The sequence below is a fragment of the Girardinichthys multiradiatus genome, chromosome 20, assembly GCF_021462225.1.
Source record: "Girardinichthys multiradiatus isolate DD_20200921_A chromosome 20, DD_fGirMul_XY1, whole genome shotgun sequence".
Lineage (NCBI taxonomy): Eukaryota > Metazoa > Chordata > Actinopteri > Cyprinodontiformes > Goodeidae > Girardinichthys > Girardinichthys multiradiatus.
The window spans coordinates 41595682-41621873 of NC_061812.1; the positions used below are offsets into that span (position 1 = coordinate 41595682).

The window sequence follows — 26192 nt, forward strand, 5'->3', positions numbered from 1 at the left end:
TAATTGTGGAGAAAAGACCAAAGCATTTAAGAGGAAACAGGTTATCTACATTGAAAAGATTTTCTCTTTAGTCTAAAAATAAGGCAAAAAATACTTCTGTACATGTTTTTTTTAAAGGATTTCAGTAAGCTGCACATTCCTTGCATGCCCGCATTCAGCTCAGCTCTGCGTAGGGGGATGGAAGGGAGAAGAGGGAGGAGTTAGTTTCATGTAAACGCAGGCATATGTCCAGCTTTTAAAAAAACTCACATTTCCCTCGAGCAGCGACGAGAGGTGAGAAGGGGACAGGGAATACCACCTGCCTGCATGTGTAAGTCTCTTCTTTTAGATTGTAAGGAAAGGCCCTTTAAGAAGACATGAGTTATATAATAATTACTCAGAAGACTTCGTTCCCCTTGTTCTGCTCGTGGTTAGCTGAAAGGGGCCATAGTTCAGCCTCGGTACATGTCTCCTTCTTTCAGAAATGTGTGCTTGTGGTGTTGTGCAATTGTGCAGATTAAAGATTACATGTCCTCTTGCGATCTTGTTGCACGAGCAATGTGGTCTTTAATATACCTTAAACAGTCTTGCTGTCTCTGCATTTTATTGCTTTATGTTAGAGGAGTTATAAGGTAAATGTTGCATCACGATTAATAATTAAAAAAGGCTAGTTTTCTGTTTTAACTGCTAAAATGTACCAGTTCGGGTCAGTATTTGAGTTTGCTATGTTCAGAGGAAGCCTGAGTAAATGTTAAAGTCTTGGGTCTCTGCCTTTGGTGACACAGCTCTTAACCCCCAGCTGGTTGCCATGCAACTCAAACTGTAAATCAAAAGGGATTACCTCAACTACCATCAAGCTTTCACAGCTGCATTATTACTTCAAGGTAGCCTTTTTCAGCTGCTCTCCCCATTGCTTCCACAAGGAATGAGTTCTATTTAAGATTCAAGCTGTGCTTTTTCTCCTCTTTCTCTGCTCCTTTTCCTTCCCTGTTTTATCTTTGCACAGGCTCTCCATGCAGATTAACAGCTTCTGAGGGTGGGAAAGCTGCTTACAAAGCACTGTTTTGTCACAGTTTATTGCTGCTGATATTAGATAATTTCCTTAGTTCGATTTTATCTTATTGCGTCTGTGTGTGGGTGTTCAGTTTGGACGCGGCGGCAACACCAGGAGCTGATACTGTATTGTACTCTGCACAGTAAACACCCATCTCATTATCTAAATACAAAGGGACAGGTAGGGTGAGGGGAGACATGAGAGCACTTTGATCTTTCTCCTGCAGATGTTTGCATGGTGCCTGCAATTCATTTATCACTGTCTCTTAATAATTCAACACTACACACTATACTAATGCCTTACTAATTATGCTCTCTTTCTTGGTTGCAGGATGTGGCTGACTCTCCTTTACAGTTGCACTGGTGGGGCAGCTCTGCTGTATGCACTGTACAGATGGGTGATCCCCGCTGTGGTGCAGTATCATGCAGGACTCGTGCTTATTTGGCATGATGTTATTGTGGAAGGATTGCTCAACACACTGACCCAGACCACACGTCCTCAGGTGTGCCTTTCACAAGCTCAGATAACACATTATACGTGCTCAATAGCATCACAAACTCAAAAACAGTGTGTCCACATCCGCTCACTGACTACTACAATAAACACTCCAAATTACCTGGTTTATGTATTTATCCCATCACCTAATCATATGGCAGTAATAATAAAAATAAAATAAAAAATAATAAAAAATATTTATATCCCTTTTAAGTGAAAGGAAAACATTACATCTTGGCCAGCTTTACAGACCTATTGACTCAAATGTTTGCCCATTCTCCTTTCTACAACAGTCCAAGGTCAATGAGATTGGATGAAGGTCTATGGACAAACATTTTTAAGTCTTCCACTGATTCTTAATGGCATTTAGGCCTGGACTAGTGGTTTCCTGCCTCAAATAGGTTCCCCTCCAGGATTATTTTCTGTTTAGCCCCATCCACCTTCCCCTCAACTGTGATCAGCTTTTATGTCCCTGCAGATGAAAAGCAACACCACAGCATGATGCTCCCACCACAATGTTTCACTGTGCAGGTGGTGTGTTTAGGGTGATGTGCAGTGTTAGTTTCCATCACATATAGCATGTAGACGAAAAAGGTCAATGTTAGTCTCATCTGACCAAAATTGACCTTTCAATGTGTTTGCTGTGAGCCTTGCATGACTTGTGGCAAGCTTTAAATAAGAATTCTTATGGCTTTCTTTTAACAGTGCCATTCCTCCAGTTTGCATAAAGGCCAGATTTGTTGAGTGGACAACTAATAGTTGTCAACATATTCTCCCACCTGAGCTATGGATCTTTGCAGCAAATCCAGAGGGCCTCTCGGCTTCTTAGGTGGATTGTCATGTCTTAGTATGTTTGGAGTTGGGCCATATGCAAATCCAGTTTCGTAGGGTGGATTGAACAGCATTCAATATTAATATATATGCATGCATATGAATATATATTATGTTGTAACTGAACCCTGCCATAAATCTCTCCACAACTCTATCTTTACCTGTTTAGTATGTTAATTGGTCTTCAGATTTTCTTTTGTTCACTGGCATTCTTTAACAAACCTCTGAGGGCTTTAAAGAACAGCTGGATTTATACTGATTTAAAATGCACACAAGTGGACTCTGATTTGTTAGAGTAAAGTTTCCTGATTTCTAATCACACGTCTTAAGCTTCTCTTGATGTATTCTTTTCCTAACAACCCACAGTTACTCAGCACTTTCTATTGGTCTCACACATAAAGTCTCAATAAAATAGATTCATCTTTGTGGATGTGAAGGGACAATATGTGAAAACGTTTGAGAGATATGAATACTTTTTCAAGGAACTCTTCATACAATTATGCCAACAAGTGAAATATTGATCTTTTGGATCACTAGAGTTTAGCTTTAATGGTGCAAAAACATCTCTGCCTACTAAAATCACCTTGTAGTTCAGAGTGAACCTAAATGATCAAATATGAGGGAAACAAAGAAAACAAAAAAAGCAGCTGCTGAGATTAAACTCACCATGTCAAGATAATCATTAACATTAGGCTGGTTGAGCTTCAACAGGAGAAGGCCTTGCTGGGATCCCCTCCTGTCCGCTAAGAAAACAATTCTTGGGCTCAGCAGGCTCAGCAAAACTACAGAGATCTGCTGAGCCTGCTGTTTGGTCATCTGAGCCTTCTTAAGGCTCCAGTCCACCTTCGACATTAGACATTAGCGGCATGAAACCTTACTTCCAACCTTGTCAGTATCAGTAAGCCAGGTTCAACTGATATAGGTGTCTTGCTGGAGTTATCCTAACTCATACCATTTGCTCTTATGAAGTCTTATGCTCAGTGGTCCTGATTGAACACAGGCCCAGAAAGAACCTCAGGGAGTTTGGATCTTGTTTAAACATGTTTGTATTGTAGGGTTAAATAATTTCAATTACATTTGGTGTCAAAATGTGCTCACTGATGTGAGCTAACAAAATGTTTTTTTGAGCTTTTTATGAATGTAAGCTTTTTAATTTAGGTGTCATCTTAGGCCTAAACTGAAGATCACAGCGATGCATTACAGTATCTAAAGTATGTTAATCTTTGGTAACTGTAGATTACAGTTGTAGTGTTCTTCTAGATCTCGGCTGGTCAATAAATTTGTCTTTATTCCCACCTCTTATATTTATTCAACTCTGATAGCGTCCAGTGGTTCTACTGTAAGAGCGTTGTTCTCTTAAAACACAAAGTTTACTTTAATACTTCGTACAGTATAGTGGGTCAAAGGAGTAGCAGATCCCTGCATTGTCTATTTATATTAAAAATGCACAACTTGTTCTGAAAATCAAGTTGCACATGTCGTAATCAGGAACAACAAAGAATAGTGCTCTGAACAACTTAATCTCGTTGCCAGATGTTCCAATCAGTTCTTGTCAAGACCCATTTAGTTAAAGCTTTTAAAAAGAAGAATCATGGGATCCCTAAACGTATTGGATCTGACCCTCAGGGGACCAGGAATGTCTGCACTGTGCATTTATTTCAATGGTAATCCTTCAAATAGGCATTGATGTTTAGTGGTGTTTTACTAAGCCATGTTGCTTGTTCAGATGGCCACAAATGATCTATAGATTTGTCCAAGAGAACCAAGAGCTGTCAGAAGGTTTTCTTTGCATAAACGTGGAATCAAAATGTTGCAGACACATGGAAGCTTCTAATCAGTTTTACATGTTATGTAGGATTTATTCTTTGACTTATAGTATTTTACTAGAATTGACAAAATGTTCGCATGGACTAAATATTTGAAAAACAAGAGGTCATAATGAACACAATGACAATACAATGGTGTTATAGCCTTAGATGTCTTAAATAAAAATACATATGTGCACTTTAAAAAAAATAACTGATGTCATTAGAATACAGCATATTGGTGAATATTGATTATGCACTAATCTTATTAGGAAATGTTGACAGCAAAAAAGAGAAAGCTACAGAACAGAGAGCTGGGTTTTAAGGGTCAAAGGACAACAAAACACTGATAATGTGGTGTGTACACTGTAAAACAATTCAAACATTCATCATCAACTCACACACTTAAATAAAATCCCATCTTGTTTAATAACAGCAGCTCTGTCTTTTTTAATGCTCACTAAATACTGTGTACACAGTTCAGTATACATTGTTACTTCGTGGATGGTTTGTCACGAGCAACTTGAAGCATAATATGTAATATTTAATGTCAGATTAGTACTCTTAGTCTCGAATGCTGCCTGTGTGTTGGGGGTTTTGTATTGACATAGCCCACAAGTCAGAGATGCAGACTGAAACTGTTGTGGTTTGAATCCCTAAATTATTGGCAATGGATTAGCGGTTTTGTATAATCATTATGGATATTCACATAAAGTTTAACAGCATGTACATTTGCCCAGGAGAAATTCTTAGAATGCTCTAAAAATCCCTCCATCAGGAACAGGGATTAGTTACATAACATGAAACTGATGTGCAGGTCACAGAGGTGGCCAGCTGATTGGGCAGTGTGCAGCAGCAGCAGCAAAAATATCGTGAGGTAATTAAAAAAAATCCTATATACACTGCCAGTCAAAGGTTTTAGATACACCTTCTCACTTAATGGGTCTCTTTATTTTCATGACTATGTACATTGAATATTCTAACCAAAGGCAACAAAACTGTGAATGACCACATGTGGAATTATGTAGTAAACAAAAACTGTGAAATAACTATGTCACGGAGTTACATTTTTGGACTCTGTTTGTGGCTTTGTGTTTGTTTACCTTTTGCTTAGATTTTTCTATTTTGGTTTTTGTATCATGTTTTCTTTGCTCCTCTTCCGCCTCCTAGTGTTTACTTTACTTCTTAAGTTATTTTATGGTTGTTTTCTTATGACTTTGTATGGTTTATTATCATTATTATTATTATAATTATTATAGTTCTTGGTCTTCCCTGGATTCTCTAGTTTTATTTCTCTTTAGTATCTTTATGTTTAATTGTGTTTTATTATTTGTTCCTTTGCACTCTTCTTGTTTACTAGTTTATTTTTCCGTTTCCTTTCCAGTTAATTCAGTCAGTGTGGTTAAGTTTGTTTACTTTTGTATTCAGGTTTTCTTTATGGGTTCTTTGTTTGTTCTGAGGTTGTTATTGTTGTTCCTATGTTCCCTCTAGTTTCTCTGTTTACTTTAGTCATGATTATTCTAGTTTTCTTATTCCCCATTTGATTATTTATCTTTGTCTATAGGTTTGCTTGGTTTGTGTTTCTGTTTATTGTTTATTAGTTACTCAGCCTTTGTATTTGTTTCACCTGTTCCTTCTGCCTCCTTGTCACACCTATTCCCTGTTTTCTCTGATTACCTGCCTTTGTTATCCCTCAGTATATTAGTTGGTTTTGTGTCATTGTTGCTGGTTCCTTGTGTTTGTCATGCCCCGTTCTCAACCCATGTATTCGTGCTGAGTTTTTTTCATGTGCCTGCAGAACTTCTTGTAGGTTTTTGGATCAGGACTTTGTTTGTATCTGCAGTGCCTTGTTTGGTTTCTTTTGAAAACATCTGGAAATAAAGCTAAAACCTTTTACAACAGGCTGCTGCCCAGCTCTTGTCTGCACTTTGGTCCGCCCTCAAACCTCATTGTGACAGAAGGAACATTTTTATATTTTAGATTCTTCCAAATAGCCACCTTTTGCTTTGATGTCTTCTTTGATCTCTTGGCATTTTCTCCATGAGCTTCATGAGGTGGTCACCTGAAATGGTTTTCCAAAGAGTCTTGAAAGAACTTCCAAGAAGTTCATTGAGAGACGGCAAAAGGTTAATATTTCAGTCATCACAGCAAAGGGCGGCTACTTTAAGGAATCTAACATAAAAACATATTTAAAGTTCTTTTACAATTTTCCGCTGCATAATTGCATATGTTTTCTTTCACAGTTTTGATGCCTTCTGTGAGAATCTATGTACAATGTAAATAGTAATAAACACAAAGAAAATCATTAAATGAGAAAGGCGTTCTAAAGCTTTGGACCGGTAGTGTATGTGAAATATTACAACAATATTAGGCAAACATTCAGGTTATGTTCTCCTAAATCAGCTGACATTGTGCTGTAAAGTTAAAGTATTAACTAATATTACTCTTAAGGTTGTTACTGCTCTCGTTGGCCTGTCTTCTTTAGACAATAATTCGAATAAAGGAGGAGAAACCCCACTGAAATATAAGAAGATCCGTGCTAATCCAAATGTTGTGTTTTGCATCACTGGGATAACAAAACTTTACTGACCTTTTAGAAATGAAAATGGTCCTGTTATTTTTTTCCATTGCTCCCTGCAGCGGATGTTGGCTGCAGTACAGAAGAATGCCACAAGAGGAGACCCTCGCAGCGTGGTCAAAGCCATCGATCAGTTCTGCCGACAGAAGGAGTGGGCCATGAATGTGGGGGATGAGAAAGGTAGTGACTTTTTAGTTTATAACAGTTATTTCTATGAGACAAATATTTGCCTTAGCTTGCTTTTTGATACTTTTTGTTCCCTCTTTTGACGTCAGGGTGCATTCTTGACTCTGTGGTGACTGAAGTAAACCCAGCGACGGTGCTGGAGCTGGGAACCTACTGTGGCTACTCCACAGTGCGCATCGCCAGCCTGCTGCCTTCTAATGCCAAGCTCATCACCCTTGAATTTAACCCGGACTACGCTGCAATCGCTCGCCAGGTGATCGCTTGGGCAGGATTGGAAGATAAGGTAAAGCCTGATGCCTGAAACAAACTGAGAACCATTATATTTTTGGGGTCATATAGCAGTGTGTTTCCTCTCTTTAGGTTCAGTTAGTTGACGGAGCATCTGGTGACTGGATCCCCAAAATGAAAGAGAAATTTGGGATAGAAACATTTGATTTGGTTTTCTTGGATCACTGGAAAGATCGCTACCTCCCTGACACAAAGCTGATGGAGGCAAGTTTGTTGTGACACTTGTACAGATTAAACTTATCACGTTCTTTCTGTCATGACATGGTTTTTGTTTTCTTTTTTTTTTTAGGAGTGTGGCCTCCTCAGGAAAGGCAGCATCCTATTGGCAGATAATGTTATCTGCCCTGGAACTCCTGACTACCTTGAGTACATTCGTAACAGCCCCCGGTATAAAAGCCAGTACTTCAGATCTCACCTGGAGTACACCAAAGTGGAAGATGGCTTGGAGAAATCTGTTTTCTTAGGGTAGATTTTCATGTTTTACACTCATATACTTTAGACCTTCTTTATTTTGGGATCATTGATGACTTAAAATAAGAAATTCCTTCTCTTTTTCTAATGTAATGAATTTGTTAACTTGAAAATAAAAATAACATGAAATAAAAACATTTTGTATTGTTTTCTTTTTGAGACTCAAGGCTGCATGATGCAGATCTGAAGAAGCCTCTGACTGAAGACACTCTGTCCTACAACAACAGAGTGTCTTCAGTCAGAGGCTTCTTCAGATCTGCTGTAAGACAGAGCACTACAGGAGATCCTTCCTGCCCACAGCCATCAGCATCTACAACGGCTCTTTGAGGAAACCTTCATAATGAGCTACAACAACATTTAATTTCCCTTTGGGATTAATAAAGTATTTTTGAATTTGAATGTACAGTGCTATGCAGAAATCTTTATATCCCTTGAACGTTTTCACATTTTGTAATTTTATAATTCATTGTATTTTATTGGGATTGTACATGACAGACCAACAGAGAGGCACATAACTTTAAAGTGGAAGTGAAGGATATAGCGTTTTCACATTGTTCTTAGAAATTAAAATCTAAAGTGTGAAGTGCATTCATATTAACTAGGGTTGGGCATCGTTTGAATTGAAACGGTTACGATTCCTCGCTTCAATTCTGGTGGACTATTTATTAGCTCTATTGTTGTTATTGTTGAACTAACCTAAATGTTGGTGATTCCACATCTGAAAAGGGATACAACCTTTTCAGAATATATGTTCTAACCTCTATGTGTCAGTCTTCAATTTGTTGCACCGACATTTTTCCTTTGAATGTTATGGTGACCAGAGTAGCACTGGTGGTCTCTGGTCAACTGCCTGGCTAATGGTAACAACTTCAGGATGTTTATCTATGAAAAATACATTGGCTAATGTTAGCTGGGAATTTGTATTTAAGATGACCCACCATTTTAGGGCAAGTATGACCTGTTTGCTGCCTCAGTGTTGATATAAGACGGATTTTATTGTTTTACTTACCTGATTCTGACTGCAGTGAGATGCTAAGCTGTATGTCAGAAGAAAAGGCAGCGGAGCTGCACTTCAAAGACAGGGCACTTTGTTACGTCTACACCATGAATCCGGAGGTGTTTTATCATGTTGCTGTTGCACCCTCCGTTGTATGATATAATCTTATTGGAAGTGTTGACCTGAGCCAACTGGTCATTTCTTTTATTAAAATTAAGCCACACTTCAGTGGATTCTTCAGTATATTCTTCTTCGTTGGTGTTCAACACTTCTTCCGGTCAGCAGACTGGGTATCGAAACTATAACTTGAAATTTAAAAAATTTGAACGAATCCAGGAGAATCGGAATGTTAGTCCCAGTTCCAGTTGACTCAATACCCAACCCTAGTTTTATCCCCAGTTTACTCTGAAACCCCTCAGGTAAAAATAGTAAATATAGTGCAGCTTTGTGTAATTTAATCTCAGTTTACAGCTGCTATGTTAAAGCCTTAGAAGTTTGTTGGAGAACATTAAAGAACAAACAGCCTCATGAAGACCAAGGGACAAAGCAGTTCATTAATTAGAAAAGCAGCCAAGAGGCCCAATGGTAACTGCTGGAGCTGCAGGGATCCACTGCTCAGGTGGGAGAAGCTGTTGATGACACAGCCATGAGTTTTGCACCATGCATATCTGGCCTTTATGGAAGAGTGAAAGCTATTGTTGAAAGAAAGTCATAAGAAGTCCTGTTTAAGATTTTCCATAAGCCATGTAGGGAACACACAAATGTTGCCTGGGTCCGAAAAGAACAAAATAGAACTTTCTTGTCTGCATGCTAAATACTATGCGTGGCAGAAAACTAATACTGCACAACAGCCTGAACACACAATACCCACAGTTAAATATGGAAGTTCCAGCATCAGGCTGTGGGACGCTTTACTTTTTCAGCGAAGCTGGTCAAAGTTAGCAGGAAGAAGATGGATGGAGTTAAATGCAGGGCAATCCTGAAAGAAACCCTGTTAGAGGCTGCAAAAGGCTTGAGGCAGGGGGGTTAAGGCTCTCCTTCCAGTCGGACAATGATTGAAACGTGGTTCTATGAAATATTAACTCAGGGCAGCTGATTTAAAAGCATGCCAAACTTTTAAAATTTATATTTGTATTTTCTCCTTATGCTGGATGTAGTATTAGTGTATCACATAAACTCCCAGTAAAATACATAGATGCTTGTAGTTATAACTTAACAAAAAGTGAAAAAGTTCAACCGGGTATGAATATTTTTGCAAGGCATTTCTATCTGAATACTTGATGCTGTATGTGGTGTGTGTCTTAATTAAGCACACGGTGGTAATGATCCTTTATTCAAACTTCTAATAGACAGAGAAGCTGCTAACTGATCTGGGAGCTGCTTTTGTCAGAGCATCAACTCAGGTCAATTGGAAAACCTAACCCAGCTACATTCTGTGGTGCACAAACCTATGCTGTTCTCAGATATTCTTTGCTTTTGCGTCTGTGTTGACAGGGTCGTGATAGTGGGTGGATGTGCTTTGTTGGTGTGTCTGTGTGAGAGCAAATCGCTTTGCATCTAATCTCTGAAAGTGATGGAGCGGGAGGAGGGTTTTTGCTGCAGCTGCATGAGAAAAAAAAAAGTATGAGCTTGTCCACCTAGTGCTTTCTTCACAGACGACTGCATGATAATCCCAATCTGAGGCCATTAGTGCGCTGAGAGAGCGAGCGAGGCAAGGGTTCACCAGAGAGAGGGAGGGAGGAGTGACTGCACTGGACAGAGACGCACACGGCTGAAAAACGGCAGAGGGAGAGCTTTTAAGGGATTTGGCAGTGATTTGTAGATTCTCATGCTGTAATGTTGCACTTCTCTCTGCTTCTGCCAGGATACCATACCCTAAAGACTCTAGAGTCTTCTTTATTTAGTCTTTGTAAATTACATTAGTTTCTTTTTATAACTTGTTTTTGTTTTTAGTTGTTTTAAATTGTGCAAAGCAGACAATCTGAGATGACGGAACCTTGAGACTAGGTGCAGTCCAAAATATCTGGACCATGGTTGGAGGCCTGCCTGGAGAATTTCATGTGATGGATAAAATGAAGACTGGTCCATGAAGAATGGGCAGGTAAGACATGTCATTACGTTATACAACTCATATGTGGTGGTATACTCCAAAAGCAAGGTGTCTGCAAAGACTGTGTTGTGTTTCTGTCTTTTTGCAATTGATTTCAATGTATTCAACTCAAATAATAAACAAAAACATGTATATTTTATTTCAAGTATTACTAACAATATCAATATGAAACAAGACATATATTTAAATATGTCTAAAAAAAAAACGTTTTCTCCATGCGGAAAAAAAAGGGATAGCTCTGTTAGAATTTTAATGTGGAAAGATTAAATGGTTTCAAATCTCCTTGGAATGAAGAATACCCAGAAAAAGCTCCAAGCTCCACAGATAGCTGTGGATTTTGTTTGTTCTTCTCATGCAGATATAATTAACCTGGTTTGACTTTTAAGGCATGAAATGCTCTATCTAACAGGTTATGTGATGTTTTCTGGTTTTGCAAAATTTATCATGTTTTCCATCATCGGCTCTCAGCTCTACATGATAAAAGCTTCCAGCATTCACCCTGTGTCATCCTTCCATGTTGTCTAAAAACTCAGCGTTTTTAAACTTCACTTTTTTATGCATTTATTTTGCCTTTTTTGTATGTTTTCTTAGCTCAGAGGTAAAGCACAAAAACAAATGTTAGACCCTAAATTAATAGGACCACATAATCACAGCTCCTAAATTCAGCAATGAAATGTTGTGTTTTGTAGGAATTAAACACGTCAGTATAAATAATAGGCCTGAGTTATTTTGCTCTTCATGGTAGAAACATTCACCTGGAGGTTAAACTGGCCATGTTCGTGCATACCTACTTTCAGGTTACTCCAGTGATTTGAAATTATATTGAGGTTCAATTTCTGGGTCACACCTTGACTTTTTGGCAGCTTTTTCGTGTTGGTGCCTTACAGAAATGTTGACAATTGCACAAGCCTGGGATTCTGAACCTGATGGAGAATATTTCTATTATTGCTGCATGCTTTCTGAATCCATATCTCTCTCTGTGCTGACTAATCTTTCACTCTTTGCTGCACAAAACAGAACGGCGCTGTAGTCACCATATTTGGCTGCAGGGATGGAATAAATGAGGTGATCTTCAGGGGCCTGTTTAGATTTCCTCTTAGCCAAATTGTTCAATTTGCATTTAATGAAAAAAACTGATTTTGCTGCTCATGGTGTGAGGATTATCTGTGTTTACTGTAACAGTGGGTCCCTTTAATGAGGAGTTCTGTTTCTGAACACTCAACGACGAAGACCTATTCTTCAAATACTGCACCGATGGCTATGCATTAGTAAGATCCTCTACAGTAAATTGATTGCAGCTTAATACTGGGGCATAAAGTGCCTGGCAAAACTATTCATACCTCTTGAACCGTTGTACCTTTTGTCCCTCTTTAAAATGCAAACCTTGTTGTATTTTATTGGGATTTCATCTGGTAGCCCAACTTAATATTGTGTAGAATTGTGAGGTGGAAGGAAAATATAATGTGGTTTTAAACATATTTTTCATAAAAAATGTGTTGTACATTTGTATTTATCTATTTCCCTTTGATAACCCTAAATAAAACAAAGTTTAATCATTTGCTTTCAGATGTAACCTAATTAGTAAATACTGTCAGCCTAATTAAATCTCAGTATACATCCAATTGTTCTGTGAAGGCCTTAGAGGTTTGTTAGAGAACATTAGTGAACAAACAGCATCTTCCAAAGAACATAACAGACAGACCAGGGAGAAAGTAGGGTGAAAACAACATCCCAAGCACTGGACTTAACAGAGAACTGTTAAGTCCTTTATCCCAAAGAGAAAAACTGTGGCACAACTGCAAGACATAGTTGTCCATCTAAGCTGAAGGCCTGGACAATGAGAGCAAACATACAGTCAGAGCTACAGTTGGATGGTTTAGATCAAAATATACAGTACTGTGCAAAACTTTTAGGCAGGTGTGAAAAAATGCTGTAAACAAAGAACGCTTTCAGAAATATAAATGATGATTGCTTATTTTTATCAATTTACAAAATGCGAAATGAGTGAACCCAATCACACAGCCGAAGTCATAAGAAATATCTTCAGCGTAAAGAAGAACAATAATTACTAGAAGGGTTGGTATGGCCCCCACAGAGCCCTGATCTCAACATCATGGAGTGTGTCTGGGATTACATGAAGAGACAGAAGGATGTGAGAAAGCCTCCATCCACAGAAGATCTGTGGTTAGTTCTCCAGGATGTTTGGAACAACCTACCAGCCAAATTCCTTCAAAAACTGTGTACAAGTTTACCTAGAAGAACTGATGCTGTTTTGAAGGCAAAGCGTGGTCACACCAAATATTGATTTGATTTAGATTTCTCTTTTGTTCATTCAGTGCGTTTTGGTGATTGATGAAAATAAATGATTAACGCTTCCATTTTTGAAAGCGTTCTTTGTTTATAGCATATTTTCACACCTGCCTAAAACTTCTTCACAGCACTGTACTTATGTGTTGTAATGGCCCAGTCAAAATACAGACCTAAATCCAATTGAGAACCTGTTGCAAGACTTGAAGCTGTTCACAGATACTCATACAGTCTCCCTGAGCTTGAACTATTCTGCAAAAAAGAATGAGCTAAAATTCCAGTTACATGTGTAAATCTGGTATAGGTATAACCCAAAAGACTTGCAGCTTTGTCTGCAGCCAATTGGACTGCAAATTACAGAGTCAGGGGCTAAATACAAATGCACACCAAACATTGCAGGGTTTTATTTTCAAAAATGTTTGAAAACCATTTCTCATTTTTCTTTTACTTCATAATTATGTACTGTGTGTGTTGGTCTATCACGTAAAATCTGTCAAAATAAGGTGAGATCTTTCCATGTAACCCATGCAACATTTATTAAATGCTCACAGTTGAATCAATAAAATGTAAAATAAGTAAATTCTCACATTCTGGGACTAAAAGACTGGACAGGCCTGAATGGAGTCATTTATTAACTGTCTTGTCTTTTGCAGAGACTTTGCAAGTTCTACCACTTAGAAATCATGGAGGGGTCTGAAATTGTCATCTTGGGTGCATGTCCACTGTGAGAGACATAATCTAAAAAACAAATCCGGAAATCACAGTGTATAATTTTTTAATAATGTATTTTTGTGTTACTGGTGCAAATAAGTATTTGAACACCTGCCAATCAGCAAACATTCTGGCCCTCAAAGACCTGTTAGTCCCCCTCTAAAAAGTCTAACTCCACTCCACTTATTGTTCTAAATTAGAAGCACCTGTTTGAGGTCATTAGTTGCATAAAAACACCTGTCCACCCCACACAATCAGTAAGACTAACTACTGACATGGCTAAGACCAAAGAGCTGTTCAAAGACACCAGAGACAAAATTGTAGACTTCCACAAGGCTGGAAAGGGCTACGGAGCAATTGCCAAGCGGCTTGGTGAAAAAAGATCAACTGTTGGAGCAATTATTAGAAAATGGAAGAAGCTAAACATGACTGTCAATCTCCCTCGGACTGGGGCTCCATGCAAGATCTCACCTCGTGGCGCATCAATGATCCTAAGAAAGGTGAGGAATCAGTCCATAACTACAGGAGGAGCTGGTTAATGACCTGAAGAGAGCTGGAACCTCTGTTTCCAAGGTTACTGTGGGTAATACACTAAGACGTCATAGTTTAAAGTCATGCGTGGCACGGAAGGTTCCCCAGCTTAAATCAGCACACGTTCAGGCCCGTCTGAACACTTTGCCCATGATCATTTGGATGATCCAGAGGAGTCATGGGAGAAAGTTCTGTGGTCAGATGAGACCAAAATAGAACTTTTTGGTCTTAATTCCACTCGCCGTGTTTGGAGGATGAAGAATGATGAGTACCATCCCAAAAACACCTTCCTTACTGTGAAGCATGGGGGTGGAAGCATCATGCTTTGGGGGTGTTTTTCTGCACATGGGATAGGACGACCGCACTGTATTAAGGAGAGGATGACCGGGGTCATGAATTGCGAGATTTTGGGGAACAACCTCCTTCCTTCAGTTAGAGCATTGGAGATGGGTCGTGGCTGGGTCTTCCAACATGACAATGACCAGAAGCACACAGCCAGGATAACCAAGGAGTGGCTCTGTAAGAAGCATGTCAAGGTTCTGGAGTGGCCTAGCCAGTCTCCAGACCTAAACCCAATAGAAAATCTTTGGAGGGAGTTCAAACTCTGTGTTTCTAAGCGACAGCCCAGAAACCTGGCTGATCTGGAGAAGATCTGTATGGAGGAATGGGCCAAAATCCCTGCTGCAGTTTGTGCAAACCTGGTGAAAAACTACAGGAAACGTTTGACCTCTGTAATTGCAAACAAAGGCTACTGTACCAAATATTAACATGGATCTCACAGGTGTTCAAATACGTATTTGCAGCAGTAACACACAAATACATTATTAAAAAAATCATACATTGTGATTTCTGGATTTTTTTAGATTATGTCTCTTACAGTGGACATGCACTTAAGATGAAAATTTCAAGTGGGAGAACTTGCAAAGTCGCAGGGTGTTCAAATACTTATTTTCCTCACTGTATAAACTACAAGTGTAACCAAAGAAATGATGTATGATGATTTTCTATTTTCTACAAGTATTAAATGAAATGAGTGATCTTTGTTTATCACGTTAAAACACATATAAATAGTAATGTGATCAAAGTATGATTGTGAACTGATGATTAAAAAGCATGAAGGTTTAAAGGTTATTAATCAACTATATATGAAAGAGAAATAATGCTTATCAGTTGTAATGTATGAATAAGAAAGGATGAAGTTGAAGTAATGGTTTTAAACTGTAAATGAAGTAAAGGCTGTAACTAAAAGTTTGAGCAGCACCGACGTAAGAATTAAAGCCTCTGTTTAAGAGGAAGCGTAGTGTTGAGTGAGACAGGAATAGAGCAGACGTTCAGAAATCGGGGAAGTGATAGCCATAGCTTACAGTACAAGACTGATGGCTGAAGTGAGGGCACAGATCAGAGGAGAGGTCAGCAGACAGCTCAGGACTGAGGTGATGATGGGATGTCTGATATGCACACGTCTGGGGAAATTCCAGAGAAAAGATCCCCTTATTTGACGGGTGACCAATGGGACAGCAATGGCAACAACCGCTGGCCAAAGGGCACAAAGAGTTTGGTGGAAATGCTCTATAAAATGGGCAAGAATAGAGGAACTAGTTGGTTGTTTCCTCGCAGAAGACCAGCGAACAAGAACGGACGGAGAAAGACGCTACAGATGAAGCAGAGGACCAGAGACACAGCCCAGCTGATCAACCCGTGTGCCCTGAAAGGACTGTGCCTCGAAATTGAGAATCTGATTTCATCTACAGGTCCTTCTCAAAATATTAGCATATTGTGATAAAGTTCATTATTTTCCATAATGTCATGATGAAAATTTAACATTCATATATTTTAGATTCATTGCACACTAACTGAAATATTTCAGGTCTTTTATTGTCTTAATACGGATGATTTTGGCATACAGCTCATGAAAACCCAAAATTCCTATCTCACAAAATTAGCATATCATTAAAAGGGTCTCTAAACGAGCTATGAACCTAATCATCTGAATCAACGAGTTAACTCTAAACACCTGCAAAAGATTCCTGAGGCCTTTAAAACTCCCAGCCTGGTTCATCACTCAAAACCCCAATCATGGGTAAGACTGCCGACCTGACTGCTGTCCAGAAGGCCACTATTGACACCCTCAAGCAAGAGGGTAAGACACAGAAAGAAATTTCTGAACGAACAGGCTGTTCCCAGAGTGCTGTATCAAGGCACCTCAGTGGGAAGTCTGGGGGAAGGAAAAAGTGTGGCAGAAAACGCTGCACAACGAGAAGAGGTGACCGGACCCTGAGGAAGATTGTGGAGAAGGGCCGATTCCAGACCTCGGGGGACCTGCGGAAGCAGTGGACCGAGTCTGGAGTAGAAACATCCAGAGCCACCGTGCACAGGCGTGTGCAGGAAATGGGCTACAGGTGCCGCATTCCCCAGGTCAAGCCACTTTTGAACCAGAAACAGCGGCAGAAGCGCCTGACCTGGGCTACAGAGAAGCAGCACTGGACTGTTGCTCAGTGGTCCAAAGTACTTTTTTCGGATGAAAGCAAATTCTGCATGTCATTCGGAAATCAAGGTGCCAGAGTCTGGAGGAAGACTGGGGAGAAGGAAATGCCAAAATGCCAGAAGTCCAGTGTCAAGTACCCACAGTCAGTGATGGTCTGGGGTGCCGTGTCAGCTGCTGGTGTTGGTCCACTGTGTTTTATCAAGGGCAGGGTCAATGCAGCTAGCTATCAGAAGATTTTGGAGCACTTCATGCTTCCATCTGCTGAAAAGCTTTATGGAGATGAAGATTTCATTTTTCAGCATGACCTGGCACCTGCTCACAGTGCCAAAACCACTGGTAAATGGTTTACTGACCATGGTATCACTGTGCTCAATTGGCCTGCCAACTCTCCTGACCTGAACCCCATAGAGAATCTGTGGGATATTGTGAAGAGAACGTTGAGAGACTCAAGACCCAACACTCTGGATGAGCTAAAGGCCACTATCGAAGCATCCTGGGCCTCCATAAGACCTCAGCAGTGCCACAGGCTGATTGCCTCCATACCACGCCGCATTGAAGCAGTCATTTCTGCAAAAGGATTCCAGACCAAGTATTGAGTGCATAACTGTACATGATTATTTGAAGGTTGACGTTTTTTGTATTAAAAACACTTTTCTTTTATTGGTCGGATGAAATATGCTAATTTTGTGAGATAGGAATTTTGGGTTTTCATGAGCTCTATGCCAAAATCATCCGTATTAAGACAATAAAAGACCTGAAATATTTCAGTTAGTGTGCAATGAATCTAAAATATATGAATGTTAAATTTTCATCATTACATTATGGAAAATAATGAACTTTATCACAATATGCTAATATTTTGAGAAGGACCTGTATTTCCTTTTTACCCAGACAACTGAAGTGAACTTGATTGGTGAACAACTGATTGCTCTAAGTTTAAGGCTTCTGGAAGTCCTGAATCAACCCCAGTGATACCTCTAGGATTTCTTTCAACTCTTCAGCCTCTGGAAACTACTGTCTTCTGAGACATATGATAACAAAGTTCCTGTTTGACCATCGAAACCTGGAGCATCAGTGCCTGTTCACTCAGAGGAAGAAAACTGAAGATTAAGTTGCCTTTCTTCAAGAAATGTGCTCGTTTCCCAAAGAAACATCCAAATCGGGTGCATGGATGAGCCTCCGTCTTCAAAGCCTCTCTAAACTCACTAGTTTCAGCCTTAGGGAAAGACAGGTTAAGTTGATTGATTCATTTCTGTTATTGAAATTATTATGCGTTGCTGAATTTAAGCTGTTACCGACCCCTGCAACAGCGTTACTAGTTGAAGAAAGCAAATAAGAATTCTAGATAAATTGTGGACAGTCAATTATTTGAGTCACCTTATTTTTGGTTTTTTGTTGGTGGTAAAAAGTCTTGTTGCCTGGTTCTAAGATATTTTAGAAGTTTTTTATAGATTGTCTTAAGCCAAACTTGTTTAAATAGCACCCTTGGGGCCCGGGCCGAATCACTAAAATTAACCTAACCAATGTACCAAATGCAAGTTGTAATATTAGGGAATGAGCAGCCATTAACAGAAGTGACTGTCGAGGAGTGGATGACTGCTGTGGGTTAGCTCATTGGACAACGAAAGGTGGTGACCGAACAGGGACCCTGACGAGAGATAAGGGGCCCCAGAAGAAGGGAGCTCAGGAGAAGGACGTCTCTGCTTGAGCACCCTGGATTGACAGCCTGAAAGGGAGTAAGGTTGTCTGTGACTAATAAGACCGTCAGTCACAACCAACGCAGTAACTGCATAGCGTGCAGGTGAGGATAGGGCTTTATTAAGGGTAGACTGACCAGACCCAGACAGTAAAGCTAGTAGCCATATAGTCTGAACCTATCCCGACTTGAAGGTATCTCGAGAGGCTTTAGAGATAAACAACTTGAGACGACAAAGACACAGATGGACGAAGACATTGAAATGTAGATACTAACGGAGCGGGGAGCTGAAGGGCCGCTCCCGTCAACAGAACAACCGACATCAACACGATTAGAGCTACACCGCATCGCTACTGAGGCGCTGCTAGTTGGGGACGGATATTCAACATGGACTTCATCAGTAAAGAAAATGTTCCTCAGTTTCAACCAAGAGCAATCATAAGAAACACTAGTGAGTCAGCTAACAAACCACCTCCAAAGACATGACACATACAACTGTTCAGAGATAAAGCATGGAAACAGACTGGTCGTGATGCCATGCCCCAAGGCCAGCCAGAAGAAGGAAGACATTAGTCGATGGTTACGTTGGTGGACAAGGTTCCTTAATCTGTGGGGACTGGGGAAACTGGTCTCACTGTAAAGTCCATCCGAAAAATATGACCCGATTGTCAAGATGGTTGCCAATGTGTCTGGACTGAACGGGTACCTCACAAACCCTACTGCCAGGGCCACTGCAAGGTTGAAAGATTATGAATCAGAGATCAGAAAGAAAAGATGCAAGCCATGCAAGATGATGACAAAGAGAATGTACCTGAAGAGTACAGTGAGGATGGCAGGCCATCCTCTGTCTTCAAAACCTCTCTAAACTCACTAGTTTCAGCCTTAAGAAAAGACAGGTTAAGTTGATTGATTCATTTCTTTTATTATTATGCATTGCTGAATTTAAGCTGTTATTGACCCCTGCAAGAGCATTACTAATTGAAGAAAGCATATAAGAATTCTACATTTATTGTGGACAGTCAATTATTTGAGTCACCTTATTTTTGGTTTTTCGTTGGTGGTAAAAAGCCTTGTTGCCTGGTTCTAAGAGATTTTAGGAGGTTTTTATAGGCTGTCTTAAGCCAAACTTGTTAAAACAGCAACCTTGGGGCTCGTGCGGAGTCACAATAACTAACCTAACCCATGTACCAAGTGCCAGTTGTAATATTAGGGAATGAGCAGCCGTTAATCGAAGTGACTGTCGAGGAGTGGATAACTGCTGTGGGCTGTTGTCCAGACCACCAGTTAAAGAAGGGCGAGACTTTTGGATGTAGGCTGTTAGAGGTTAGGCGTGTCATTTCCCGACACCAGCTTAAACAGAACTTTCAGTAAACCCGCTTAGTAAGACCTTTCAAGTTTAGGGAAGTCCAGACTCGTTGGATGGAGGGCTCAATTGAGCAATCCACTCACAAACAGGGAAGTAGGAGGGAGGGTTTAGCCCATTGGACAATGAAAAATCCCAATATGAAGTTGGTCCAAATGTGAAAACGGTTCAGGAGTATGAATATTTTCACTATGTACACAACAAGATCAGTTTGTTTTTAACATTCTTGTCTACTAGGTCAACAGCCATTTCTCAATGCTTTGACTTTTTCAGAACATCCAGTGAATACATCGGTGGGGCAAAAAAAACCTTAAGATTATCTAAATTGTTCTGGTTTTCTGCCGTCAGGTGCCAAAGGTAGAAGGAGTGGCCTGGTGCTGTCAGTACCTCTGCTGGTCATCATCATGATATCAGAGGCCTGTTTGTTGTTTAATTACCACAGATGGCTTCATGTACTTTGGGTTCTGCTGGTGGGCTTGAGTCCTGTTTTAGTGCAGCAGGACACCCAGCCTCAATCTATCAAAATCGAGGGAGACATCACCCTGGGTGGGCTCTTCCCAGTGCACTCCAGAGGGCCTGCTGGAATCCCCTGTGGTGAGATCAAGAGAGAAAAGGGAATCCATCGCTTGGAAGCCATGCTGTATGCCTTGGACCAGATCAACAATGACCCCGACCTGCTGCCCAACATCACTCTTGGAGCCCGGATCCTAGACACATGCTCCAGAGACACCTACGCCCTGGAGCAGTCACTCACCTTTGTCCAGGCCCTCATCCAGAAGGACAACTCAGATGTGCGCTGTTCTAATGGAGAGCCCCCCATCATCCCCAAACCAGAGAGGGTGGTCGGAGTGATCGGAGCATCAGGCAGCTCGGTGTCTATCATGGTGGCCAACGTGCTCAGACTCTTTGCGGTGAGATTTTTCTTCTGTACAACCACTCTTTACTAATTAAGGGAAATGGTTGAATATTTGTAATTGCTCATCTTTTAGGAAAGTAGGCCGAGAAAGATGGAAGTCATAAACTGTTTACAAAAATGGAAACAGAAAGGCATGTGAGGCAGGGCCGTAGATCTGTTTTAGGGCGGGGCTAAAGATATTTTAGATGGGTCCCAAGATTGTTACAGAGATGGGTTCCTCCAAACTCAGGACACTTTAAAATGGAAGCTTTCTGTGGTATTTCTAAAGCTTAGCCAAGCAAAATACAAACCTGAAAATCTTTCCCACTGAAGCCTGTGATAAACCCCTAATGCAACAAGTAGGGAAAATTGTTTCCCATGTTTTCAGTTTATTTTAAGATTTAGTGGGTTGAATAATAACTGCTCTAAAAATTACCAGAATTATTTTCTAACATCTCTATCTTTTGATTTAGCTACCTTTATCAGTTCAGCACCATAAGAAGGTTTTTTTTTTTTTTGGAAAACACATTTAGAAACCACTTTCAGTTAACAGGGTTAAGTATCTACCTATGCATGTTCCAAACGGTCACTAAACATTTGCAATAAAAACACTGATTTGGTTTCTATTCATTTCAAAAATCACATCAACTGTTAATTAATTTCTGCTGGCATTAAAAATAAGTCACTGTAATGTGTGTCTTGCTGCACGGTGGCACAGTTGGTAGCACTGTTGCCTAGCAGTGAGAAGGTCATGGGTTCAACTCTTGGCCTGTGGTCTTTCTGCGTGGAGTTTGCATTTTCTCCCCGTGCATGCGTGGGTTCTCACCGGGTCTGCTGCCTTTTGAACTGCACAAAGTGAATATTTTTAGATCTGCTGTGCAGTGACACTTATTTAAGCTACAAAGTCTGATACGATGTAAACTCGACTAAATAACAGGGCTGTAAAGCAAAAATTGATGGATTCTGTTGCCTAATTTGTGTTACATGTCCACTATTTTGTAATATTCAGTTGTGCTGTAAATATGAAATAGACTACCGAGCTTTGCAAAACTACTGATACCCAGTTACAACACTAAAATCATAGGCTTCATTGTATTGCATTTGGACTTTAAATGAAAGACCAACACAAAATAGTGAATAAATGTGAAGCAAAATAAAAATGACACGTGGTTTTAAAAATATATTTGTAGATGAATTCTGAAAACAGTGATGTGCTTTTATATTCAGCCCTCTTTACTATGCTACCCCTAAATAAAACCCTCTGCAAGTAATTGCCCTCAGAAGCCACCTATTGAAATATTTTATTCTCAGAATAAATCTAGCTGTTCTCTGAAGGGCTCAGAGGTTTATTAGAGAACATTAGTGAACAACACCATTATTAGGCCAAGCTTTGGGGATCTCACGGTGCACTGTCAGATCTATCATCTGAACATGTAAAGACTATAGAAACAACTGCAAATCTACCAAGACATGACCTTCTAGCTAAACTGACAGCCCAGCGCAAGGGGAGCATTTAATACAGAAGCAGCCACAAGGTCCATGGTAACTCTACGGGAGCTGTAGCCATCTACAACTCAAGTGGGAAAATGTGTTAAAAGGGCAAAAAGTAGTCATGCATTCCTCACATCTGCCCACAGATTTAATTACCAAAAATGTCATAAACCATTTAACATTTTATTTCAGTTGATAGCTGTTCACTACTTTGTGATCTTTTAAACTTAACTGTCATAAAATAGACTAAAGTTTGTGGTTGTAACATGACAAAATGTGATCAAGTTTAAAAGATAATAATACATTTTCGATCCACTGTACCTGGACAGCAATGACAGCTAACTGAGTCAGTAAAATCCCACATTCAATATCAGAAAACTAACCCCTGCTCGTCTAAACGTTGCTAAGCTTAAAAATGAAACCACATACTTTTTATATGCCTGAATGTCACATGCTGCAACATGCGTTACAGTGAGCATGCTGAGGTAACAGCCAAAGAGAAGCGGCTTGCATACAAGGCAGATGTTAACTACAGAATTATAGATCCCACCCTCCTCTAAAACCCCTCTCATCAGCTCAAGAGCCATGGATGGAAAAAGAAAAAACAGACCAGAGCAGCAGGATGACGTTGATTCAGGATAAAACTAACTTATGACCTGGGTAGAGTACATTTAGCTAAATGGTGTATTTCCCCCTGATATCCATATATCCACACACTGCAGAGGCTTCTAGTCTGAAATACACTATACACTGAATAACTGGTGTTAATCAGGTTGGGAGAGGCTTTAGTGTCTGGTACATTATTATCATCATTAATTTTTTTACAGTGCAAATACTGCAAATGATGCAGGAAAATGTGGTTAATTTGTGTACTTAACATTTAACTTTTCACTTTTTGTGAAATTACAGCCATAAACGTTAGTATATTGTATAGTTGTGGAAGCGGAAGGAAAAGGACACATCCTTTTAACTTTTTTTGCAAGTAAAATTCTACCAGGTGTAGCTTGCATTTGTATTTAGCCCCCTTTACTCTGATAAGCCTAAATAAAATCCATTGCCGACAACTGCCTTGATCTCAGTATAAATCGTCAGGCCTCAGGTTTGTTAGAGAACATTAGAGGACAAACACCGTCATGATGTCAAGTCAAGTCAAGTCAAGTTTATTTAAATAGCGCTTTTCAGCAACAAGGCACTCAAAGCGCCAAGGCCAGGGAACACAGCTGAGGAGAAGTTTAAATAAAATGCTGGATTCTAAAACAAAATCACAAGTTTAATTATCTCACAGAGCAATGTTCTATACATCATACGAAAATAGAAAAATACAGCATCGCTGCAAACATACTAAGACATGGTCATCGACCTTTACTGACAGGCTGGGCATGGCAAACATTAATCAGAGAAACAGCCAAGGGGCCCACGGTAACTTCGGATTAGCCGCAGAGATTCACAGCTCAGGAGGGAAAATCTGTCCACAAGACATATTTTTCCCTGGACGCCACAAATCTGACCTTTGTGAATGGGTGGCAAGAAAAAAAAAAACACTGTTGAAAGAAAAATGTAAGAAGGGACTGAAAAAGAAAAGTGAAAAGAGGAAAAGCGATTGCAGTTCAATTCACAATAATCAGGTCCCTTAGGTTTTTGCAACCCATTTCACTGTCTACATATGTAAAAATTCTTATAGTGAAAACATAAGTTTGTCACAAGCAGTCATTCCTGTTCTGAACAGCTACACATTTGGTGTTAAGTGACGATTTCAGCAAGACGAGTCTGTGTCACGGATGTGGTTTATTGATTATACCAACAGAATTAGAGCAGATGCCTCTGCGGGATTAATTTGCAAGGGATTATGTGTGTCTCATTACGATTGTATGCAAACATTTGGATCTGTTCTGTGATCCTGATACGGACTCCTCCAGGCACTGATGTGGCTGCGAACACTCACATAAGAGGTTTCAGTTTGGAAAAAAACATACGTGCTCTGAAATATCAACGCAGAGCAGGATATCTAAGGTTGGCAGGGTTAAAACGGCTGCTATAATGAGCTGTATGTGGCCCTCAGAATAAAATGTATTGTATGGCTTACAGCTGAGAAATGCTAACCTTTTACTAGTCTCTTGATCGCTGTCTCTCCCCCTGTGCTTAACATAATTTGCTTAAAACCCCTATAATCCTTTCTAGATAATCTGTGAAATGGTTCTTGCCCCTCTCTCCTTCTCCCTTCCCCAGCCCTTGTTTCTACCTTTCCACCCCTCCCGTCCCCTCCGTAGGGGCTCGCCTTTAAGCCTTGCTGAAGCACTGGCATTAGCAGGTTCAGGGTTGAGGCTGCTGACATGCACTGTCATTAAAAGAAGTAGTTCGCTAGTAAATTAATCTCTACATCCATTTTTTTTTACCCAGAAACAAATGCTTTTACTTTATTCCATCTGAATTTCCATATCAGCAATCTCGCTGTTCAAGAGTTAAAAATAAACCCATGTTTTATTTATGCCAGAATAAATGAAGAATGCCTTCGCTTAGACTTTGTCCTTTAGTAAGTGCTGCATCATCCTCTGACATGGTTCATTGCCTCTTCTTGTCATTCCTTTTTACCTTTTTATTCGAATATTGGCCTAACAATCACTGCTGCTCACATTTTCCACTTGACCTGACCCTTTTGTCACAACTGACCCGTCCGTGTGTGTCTCAGATCCCCCAGATCAGCTATGCCTCCACTGCCCCGGAGTTGAGTGACAACAGCCGCTATGAGTTCTTCTCCCGTGTGGTGCCCCCAGACTCCTACCAGGCCCAGGCCATGCTGGACATCGTCAAGGCCATGGGGTGGAACTACGTTTCCACGCTGGCCTCCGAAGGCAACTACGGAGAGAGTGGCGTGGACGCCTTCGTACAGATATCCAGAGAAGCAGGTTGAGTTTCCTGCTTGTATGATAAATTTGCTTCTGTGACAATGAGGGATTAATCATCAAGCTGTGCTGCTCTCGCTTATTAAAAGACTAAAAAAGGAAAGAGCAATCCTTTAATACTCAACGACAAACAATTCTAACTCATCATATAGGTCTAAAAGCACAAATACTATTAATAATGTTTTGATTCAATAGCATTAAAAATCTTACATCAGTGACCATAAAGGGAAACTGTAAGACAACCACTTTGATGTTAACAACGCTTTTGATTAACAAACTGCTGGTAAAGATGTGCACAATGTCTTAAAATAAATATTTTTTTTAATACATGAACATAATCTTAAAAATGTATAATCCTAAAAAATATCTGAAAAATCCAACTTTTTATTTGAGTGCATTTCTTTAATGGGGAAAACATTTTTAACACTGAGAAATAATTGTTTTTATGGAATAATTGTTGGTAAGGCTAAAAATCCTTTTATAATAAATGTAACAAAATCAGTTATAAATGAATTTTCTAACCTTTTTAAGTTGATCAGAGTTTCTAAAACATTCAGCCAATAACCAATGGCTTTCTGTTTATCAGGAGAATAAATAAGTCTCACTGGTATAAAGCTGTGGCAAAGAATGGCATTTTGGGGTCACCAAGCCTCTGGAACAGTTTTTTTTAATGTCACACGGCCCTGGAAACCTTAATGGGGAGCGTGACATTACGAACTTTATGTAACTTTATGTAATACTAATCTGGTGGTCAGAAAACTGTAAGAGGGTCGTTCTTGATAAGGATTCAAAACCTTTGGCCAAATCAGTACAGAAATTGTTCACAAGACACAATAAATGCCTTGGACTTCTCAATCCCCAGACCTAAATGCTATAGAAAACCAGTGAGATGAAGAGAGGAGTAATGAGCATGCGAGAGGACACAGGACTCTGGTTGATCTGGTGGGATTGTGCAAAGAAGAAAGGTCCCTCTCTCTGTATACTCCATGTTTGGAAAATGTTGTAGAAGAAGACTAAGA

General features: G+C 39.9%; 2 protein-coding genes across 3 annotated transcripts in view; both read left to right on the top strand.

Annotated features, from left to right (window-relative positions):
• The first annotated feature begins 111 nt into the window (after positions 1 to 111).
• On the top strand, positions 112 to 7822 carry comtb (catechol-O-methyltransferase b). Its single transcript, XM_047347436.1, has 6 exons — positions 112 to 310; positions 1364 to 1535; positions 6805 to 6922; positions 7018 to 7211; positions 7289 to 7420; positions 7506 to 7822. The coding sequence occupies exons 2-6, from the start codon at positions 1365 to 1367 to the stop codon at positions 7683 to 7685; spliced, it is 795 nt and encodes a 264-aa protein (XP_047203392.1). The 5' UTR covers positions 112 to 310; position 1364; the 3' UTR covers positions 7686 to 7822.
• A 164-nt stretch (positions 7823 to 7986) lies between these two features.
• grm6b (glutamate receptor, metabotropic 6b) overlaps positions 7987 to 26192 on the top strand; it is a 32066-nt gene continuing 13860 nt past the window's right edge. Inside the window, exons 1-3 of one of the 2 annotated variants that reach the window (XM_047347642.1) lie at positions 7987 to 10785; positions 20236 to 20798; positions 24960 to 25176. In XM_047347642.1, coding sequence (XP_047203598.1) covers positions 20292 to 20798; positions 24960 to 25176 — 724 coding nt within the window. In that variant the 5' untranslated portion in view covers positions 7987 to 10785; positions 20236 to 20291. The remainder of the gene's footprint in view (positions 10786 to 20235; positions 20799 to 24959; positions 25177 to 26192) is intronic. The other variant, XM_047347643.1, reaches the window with a different exon arrangement.

Coding starts and splice junctions, on each gene's coding strand:
- comtb (XM_047347436.1), top strand. CDS start 1,365: ATGTGGCTGACTCTCCTTTACAGTTGCACTGGTGGGGCAGCTCTGCTG. Junction 1,536..6,804: donor CCCAGACCACACGTCCTCAG/GTGTGCCTTTCA, acceptor TGCTCCCTGCAG/CGGATGTTGGCTGCAGTACA. Junction 7,212..7,288: donor GGGCAGGATTGGAAGATAAG/GTAAAGCCTGAT, acceptor TCCTCTCTTTAG/GTTCAGTTAGTTGACGGAGC.